Source organism: Quercus suber, unplaced genomic scaffold (genome assembly GCF_002906115.3).
Source record: "Quercus suber isolate HL8 unplaced genomic scaffold, Cork oak 2.0 scaffold_249, whole genome shotgun sequence".
Classification (NCBI taxonomy): Eukaryota; Viridiplantae; Streptophyta; class Magnoliopsida; order Fagales; family Fagaceae; genus Quercus; species Quercus suber.
Window position 1 is genome coordinate 215,447 of NW_027069705.1, and position 8,025 is coordinate 223,471.

An 8,025-nucleotide genomic window follows, 5' to 3' on the forward strand; every position below is an offset into this window, starting at 1 on the left:
TAACCTTCCCAAAAAAAAAACTTATCATAGAAACTCAAAGAATCTGCGCCAAGGAGATGAGGAAAAAAACCAGTCTCATTCCCCCATTACAAACCCATCAAAAGTTATTCAAATGATTGCAAAACTAGAAGGGATATCCGTTTAGACACATTTGGAAATTTTGATTTTCTTTTTTAGAAACAAGACATATTTGGATATTTCATAAAGCTGAATTAGCCCATTATTATTCCTAAAATTAGGTAAGTAGAAAGGAATTAATCCATCATATATTTTCTCATAATAACCACATGTCTATTTTTGGTGAGCCAAGAGTTTTATATGCTTGTAGCTCAATTAGTTAATACTTTCTAATCTTTCCAAAATGAGATATTCAAAATTCAAATCATCTTCTCTCTTAATTATAAAATTATATAATAATAAAAAAATCCATTTATGGTGAACAATTTGTGTATGACCAACTTAGTTACTTAAAGATTAAACAAATAAAAGGAAGGATTTTAATAAATAAATTGACAGTAAATAAGTTGACCAAACACAAATTTAACCATTGTTTCAAGAAATTTGAAACAAATAACGCTAGAGGGAAAACAAACAACACTCAACACCACCCTAAAATTTTGTTATCAAGCCAAAAAGAAAAGGGTCACCCCTAAAAAAAATAGGAGTAATGCAAAAACTGAAAGTCAACCATAAAGGGCAAATATGGACATCCACAAAAATAACCAAAGCCCACGTAAAAGGGTAGTATAGTGATTTTAAAAGTGCAAGATTTTTTTACCATCAATCATGCAATGATGGAAGATTAAAAACCTACCCAAAGTCCCAAACCAATCTTATCATCTCTCTCCAAAACATTTCTACCAAAAAAAAAATCTCCCTCCCAAACATCATCACCATCATCTTAAATCCACTTTAGTCCACTATAACGTTCCAAAATATTACTTATGCAAAGAAAATTAAAATAATAATAATAATAATAATAGAAACACAAATTTTACAAGCAGCCACATAAAGCAAAATGCTTTAACAATTCTACACCATTTATTTCTTTTGCCACTACCACCGAAGAAAAACCCACATCAGACAAGACAAACTATTTTCCCGTTAATTCTATCTACCCATAGTTTTAGGATTTTCTAGATTCTTGCAACCCCCTTACTTTTTTATTTCCTATCTGCCCAAAAATAATTCATTTTTGTGTTCCTCAAACAAACCCCATTTCAGGTATCCATTTTTCTCTCTCTCAGCTTTTGTAGGATCTGTTACTGGGTTTTGGTTCTGTTTTTCTGTTTTCTGTTTTTTCCCTCACTTTCTCTTTTATTGGTCTCTGCTGTTGTTGTTGAATACCTAACCATCTGCTATTCTAGAGCACACACTTGAAAAAGATAAAGAATACTATATATATAATTATTTTTTTCTTTTGTTGTTTGATTCAATATAGTGGAAATATTCAAGCTTTTTTATTTTTATTTTTTCAATGGCACAAAAGGGGCTTTCGTGGCCTTGACAAATGTGAGGCATTGGTGACAATTCTTGTCCCTGACTCTTTATTCTTCATTAAAATCTGAAACACCCATTTGAAGAAAATCCAAAAAAATTCCGTCTTTCTCCCTAATCAAATTTCAACCTCTCGGCAGGCTCCAAAATAGACCGTTTCATTGTTTCAATCTCGTGGGGTTTTCTCATTTGACAAGGTCCTTTTGTTTCTTTAATCTAAGACACCGTCTTTTTTTTCTTTGTTCTTTTTTAATCTCTGTGTCTATATCTCTTATAATAGTTTCTTTCTTGATCTACCCCTACAACCCCAAGAAATGTATGGAACACAAAGTAAGAGAGACCTTGCCTTAGAATTTCAATCCCAAATACCAATCTTGAGGCCTAGCATCCATGCTAGGAGGGCAAACCTAACTGTGAAGTTTCAAGACCTTTATGGTTTCACAGTAGAAGGGAATGTGGATGATGTGAATGTGTTGAATGAGGTGAGGGAGAAGGTGAGGCAGCAGGGCAGGGTTTGGTGGGCATTGGAGGCCAGCAAAGGAGCTAATTGGTATTTGCAGCCTTCTATCTCTGAAGGCCAATCCCTTAAGGCCTCCCTTAAGTTATCAGCTATGGCAAATGCCATTACTTTGAAAAGGCTCATTAGGAAGGGAATTCCACCAGTTCTACGCCCCAAGATCTGGTTTTCTTTATCTGGGGCTGCCAAGAAGAAGTCCACCGTGCCAGACAGCTATTACAATGACCTCACCAAGGCGGTCGAGGGGAAGGTCACTCCTGCCACCAGGCAGATTGATCATGTGAGTACATTGCAATCATGGTTGTAGAAATCGTAGAATTGTTTTTTTTTTTTTGGTTGATTGATGGTTGTAGCATTTGTGGGATTAGTTCATGGACTTTCTGATTAGATTAATGGTATATCATCTTCTGGGGCTAGGTTTCTTTTGATAGATAAGTACTTTTACAACATCTATTTTTGTCCTGTTGACTTATATCCTAAATGCTTGTTTAGATTTGAAGCTGATTTGGAGATCTTAGAGAATAACTGGGGAAATCTTATTTTGCAGCACTTTGTTGAAGCAAATGATCCATTGTTTTATGCTTTAATGTTAGGAATTGCGTCTCTTATGATGTAATCTTGTTTTATCATTTCATCGTGTATTAATTCTCAGAGCCACCCAATAACGATGCTATAATAGCTGCATTCTAGTATTCTTATATAGTTTTATAGCACCTTCGATGTCATTATTCAAGCCAAGATTGTTACAAATATTGTTCTGGAACTAAAAGGGATGATAACAATGCCCATTTATTTTCCCTGTCCAAATATGCAGCTTAAAGTTTGGTATTTGGTGGTAAGAGGTTTGCAAGATTTATGCAGTTTTTATTTTTATTTTTTTAAAGTAATCAAGATTAAGTAGCCTTATCTCTAGAAAACACATCAATTTTTCCTAAGATGAAGCTTTTGGATGAGGATTTTTGAAAACCAGTTTCTAAATAGATGCAACATTTTTTAAAATCATTTTTATTGTTATTCTTGGGGTGATAAACTTGCTGCTGTTACATTCCATGGACCATAAATGTATTGTAGTTTTTTTCTTGACAATTTAGAAGCTGATGTTTGTAAATGCTATGCATTTGTATGACCATTGGTCAATTTTGGTAATTAGTTTTGAGCTTTGACCTGGCCTTCTTGTTTATTTATTGCCACAAATCTCAACTCATTGAATTTGGAGATAGGGAGTAAGATCAAGACTTTAATCTTTTAATGCAGTGTCTTGATCTTAATTCGATGTTGTTCATTTAATAGCGCTGTGATGTTTGAGTAGCATGACTGAGGGAGTGAGATTGTGGAGTGAATTTCTATATATCTAACGTTTTAGCCCCCACTTTAATTTTTTGAAGGTTGTATTATATATTTTCAAGGTTGACATATTTCAGTTTCTTTCAGAACAAATATAAGGCCTACTTTTCAAGAGACATAAACAAAATTATATACATGCAGGACCTACCGCGAACCTTCCCTGGTCACTCATGGCTAGACACTCCAGAGGGTCATGCTACTCTCCGACGTGTTCTTGTTGGATATTCTTTCCGTGATTCTGATGTTGGCTACTGTCAGGTGAGTCTGCTTTCTCCTAGACCTGTACAGAAATATCTTTATGCCAGAATTGAATTTATTTAAGTTTAATGTGGTTTTGGGAGAGGTAATTGGTAGGCAGCCTTAACCCCAAAATTTTGTTTTGTTTTTCTTTTTCTTTTGGAGAAAATGATTCTCAGGCTCAAACGCGTAACCTGACACTTTTGTTACTCAAGAATAACAATCACAAAATAACTCAGGGAACTGGCTGTACTTTGATCTAATTTCTGTGGGTAGTATTCATTATTTATTGTATATCTTATTCTAGATAATGGATCTGGAGCACCAAAACTGGCTTCTCTTAAGTTTCTACTAGTAATTATTGAACTTTGTTGCAAGACAAATTTAAGCTGTTCTAGATAATTGCTGAAATTCAATAGCTAATTTGGAATACTACTACTTTTTATCTAATATCTTGAGTTATTCCTGGTGCAGGGCTTAAATTATGTTGCAGCATTATTGTTGCTTGTGATGAAAACAGAGGAAGATGCATTTTGGATGCTAGCTGTCCTCTTGGAAAATGTATTAGTTAGTGACTGCTACACAACTAACTTATCGGGATGCCATGTTGAACAAAGAGTGTTCAAAGACCTTCTTGCTAAAAAGTGCCCAAGGTACTTTGCTTTCTGATGACTTTGCAGATGCGTCCTTTCTTTTTGGTCAGTACTTTTTAAAATTGGAAAAAGAAAAATGCAGGATAGCCACTCATTTGGAAGCTTTGGAATTTGATGTCTCCCTTGTTGCCACTGAGTGGTTCCTATGCCTCTTTTCTAAGAGCTTGCCTTCAGAGGTTAGAACAATGTTATCTCTCTCTCTCCCTAATATATGCTATAGTTCAAAAGCAGTTGAATAATTTAAGATTGTTTTATAACTGACAATTGTTCCCTTTGGCTCTTTTTCCAGACAACTTTGCGGGTGTGGGATGTTCTTTTCTATGAGGGGGCAAAGGTTCTGTTTCATGTGGCTTTAGCAATCTTTAAGGTGAAAGCATTTTATCCTTTAGGTTCTTGGCATTTTATATGTTGCCTACTTGATATTTATCAGATACTTGATTGTTGATTGTTAGAGCTATAATTCAAACATCAGACATTACTATGGGAGTAGGTTGTTGAAGTTGTGATTTGCAAATGCAGATGAAAGAAGAGGAGTTGATTCACTCCCATCATGTTGGTGATGTAATTAACATTTTGCAGAAAACCACTCATCACCTCTTTGATCCTGATGAATTACTAACGGTGAAACAATTCTCTCTCCCTCTTTTCAGTTATAATATTTTTCCAAGTTCCTGCAGCTTATTTTGCAGCTTCATAGGTATCAATCAATAATCTGCAATGACTTAAATAGTCTCTTTTTTTTGGGTTGGGGGGGTTGGTTTGGGAACGAATTACCCTTTATTTGGAGTAGTGCAAATAGAATAAAAGGGAAAAAAAATGTTCTTTTCATCCCCAAGATATGGTTTTATATTTCATCCTTAAAATTCGAAAGTTATATTGTTGTCCCCGATAATAAAAATATTCCTCATTTCGTCCTTCAGTCCATTTTAATTAAGTCTTTTGTGGGCATGTCTAACGAGATGCATATTTTAGGGACAAAAGTATAGTTTTTTTTTTTTTCCCCCCTTTTTTTGTCCTTGAAATATCATCCAGGTTCTATTTTTGTCCTCTCCGTCAAACATCAACAAAAAAACTTAATAAATGGACGAAAGGTTCAAATGTAGAACGTATTAAATTTTCGGGGATGCAAATAGAACTTTTAAAACTTTAAGTAAGAAAATAGAATCAAGGCTACATTTTATGGACAAAAATAATATTTTAACCTAGAATGAACATTGATAATGAAAGATTTGATTCGGCTTTGAAATATTTTTTCATTTGGTGTGCACACATCAGCTTTGCACGTTGACTTCAACTTTTTCCCATTATCTTGGCTAAGTTGATATATGGAATCAATCACCTACTTCCCTGAGTTTGTCAGCTTATTACATTGAAGATTTTCTCAATCACCAAGATAGTGCTAATAAAGCTTTTAATAACTTGACCTTGCAGGTGGCATTTGATAAGATTGGTTCTATGACAACCAACACTATATCTAAGCAAAGGAAAAAGCAAGAACCAGCAGTCATGGCAGAGCTTGATCAAAGACTAAGACGGCTAAATTCCCTTAAATTGGATGATAAATAACTTTTGTTGTTGTTCTATGTGTAATATGTCAAGTCATCCTAGTGGGGGCCGGGGGGCCTGTTGCCCCCCTAGAGAAGAATATCAATTCATGCCTTTCTTTCCCAAGCGAAGAGAGTGCCTGTTGTTTTTTGAATGTTGTAGTTAACAAATGTAAATTTTGAATTGTTACATTATATACGATTAAGTACATCAAAATTCAGTCCTTGTAATTGTTAAATGAAAATTTAATTTAATTTCCTCTGAAAAGTTGTTTGATGACTCCTTCACCCTCCGAACCAATTCCATTGCACCCCATTTCCATCCTGTGGCATAGTTCTTGAATTTGTTATCTCAATTCCTTCCAATGCTTGATCAACTCTAATGTGTAATGTAATGTAACTTGAACTTCCTGTTTGTTTTGGCAGGCTTTTGATCTTCCTGTTATAGGAATGGTCTGATGTTTGGTTTTAAGATTTCCCCCCTTTTGTCAACCAAAACAAGAACTGGAACTCAATTATAATAAACTTTAATACCTCTCCATGTTCATGTATGTATTTAGTTGCTGGTCAGTGCAAATCTTTTTACATGGATCATCTTTATGAACGTTGATAGAACTAATTAGTAATTACCTAGTAAATTGGGAGTACCTAAGAATTACTTGAATGAATTGAGTTGTGACATTCTAGATTTGATCCTGAGACTTGGATTGAGTGTGATACTATGCAACATTGCTTCATTTGTTATAGGGGATTATAAGTTTGATTTTGGCGGGATAATCCATTACTGAACAGATTAAATCAAGAACATTGTTTACTAATTTAATTACCCAATGGAAAAACCAATAAACTGCACAAAGCCAACGAACTAACCACAGTTGCTGCGACAGGCAATAGCCAAGCAATTAGGAAACCCATAACCAACGTTGAACAAATCAACCTTGGAAAAAGGGGTCTATTAAAATTTGGAGAAAGTTATTTTCACTCTCAGATTTATCCACTTCCATCCAAGATCAGCATTTCTCCATTCCCCTTCCCCTTTGGTCTATTTCTGAATGTTAATATAATTCAAAAATATAAAAATAAGAAAATAAAATGATGTAGAGGGATAAGAATTAAATTAGCTGAGTTAACAAAAGTGTTAGCCACATCTACATATATGTCTACACTTCAAAAGGATTACTCATCAATTTGCAATTAGAACTTCTCACAGCCACTTATAAACTTAAGATCCACCTAGTAAACACTTTATGTGGGATTTAGCACATGTCGACGCTGCATACACTCAAACAATCTAATTTGGGGTATCACAAAGCATTATGTCACGCCCTAACCTGTCATTGACATGATATTGTATTGTCCTCTTTGGTCATATAAACCGGTTTTAAAACACATCATACCAATTAAGGTTAACACAAACTCAAACATCAACAAACCCCCCCCCCCAATTTCATTCAAGTGAGTTATTAAGTACAAAAATCAAAGAGTTTAGAACAAATGAATTGTAAAAAAAAAAAAAAATGCTTCACAATAATTTTTTTTAAATGGACAATTTATATTTTATACCTAATAATATTCTTACAAAATTTTTTAAAGAGTTAATAAAATATAAAAATGACTGTCAATAGTATTTAAATTATATATATGAATTATATTATGCATCTTATTATATATCTTTAAGTATATCTATGCATATGTATGAAGTTATAAGTTAGTACATTATAATTTTGCCTTACAAAGTTTATGGGTAGTAAGTTACACGTTTTTGCAACACTAATTGAAATTATGTTTTTTTTCACGATTGAAATAAAATAAAATAAAGTAATTATATTTATTTTGAGGGCGTGCTTTCGTAATCATTATAATTGAACATTAATTCGCAGCCAAAAAAAAAGGTTGAACATTAAAATACAAAACAACTTTAAGAAAAAATTAGACCCATAAGTTTGTTGCTTACTCTATAGTCTATACAAAATGCGTTTATGTGTGGCGATTATGATTGTGTAACAAGAATGATTAGAATTTTTAGTTTGCACAATTTTTAAGAAAATTAATGAAGTGCTTTTTTTTTTTTTGGAGATATGCTAAAAAAAATCTATTTTGACATATAAAAGTAAATTTATCTATTTTAACACATTATTTTACAATACACCATATATCACATTTTTTATTTTTTTACCACTTTATTTAAATATTCTTTCTTTCTTCTGGTTCTCAAGTCCCAACGGTCATATAT

General features: G+C 33.3%; 1 protein-coding gene across 2 annotated transcripts; it reads left to right on the plus strand.

The window, feature by feature from the left end:
- Positions 1–861: 861 nt before the first annotated feature.
- Positions 862–6,060, plus strand: LOC111986783 (uncharacterized). 2 transcript variants are annotated; one of them, XM_024018459.2, is made up of 7 exons: positions 870–2,294; positions 3,500–3,616; positions 4,070–4,248; positions 4,331–4,424; positions 4,538–4,615; positions 4,768–4,869; positions 5,680–6,060. In XM_024018459.2, the coding sequence occupies exons 1-7, from the start codon at positions 1,812–1,814 to the stop codon at positions 5,812–5,814; spliced, it is 1,188 nt and encodes a 395-aa protein (XP_023874227.1). In that variant the 5' UTR covers positions 870–1,811; the 3' UTR covers positions 5,815–6,060. The 2 variants fall into 2 exon arrangements, with proteins under 2 accessions (XP_065636920.1, XP_023874227.1); XM_065780848.1 differs by lacking the exon at positions 5,680–6,060 and having other exon boundaries at positions 862–2,294; positions 4,701–4,808.
- The last annotated feature ends 1,965 nt before the right edge of the window (positions 6,061–8,025 follow it).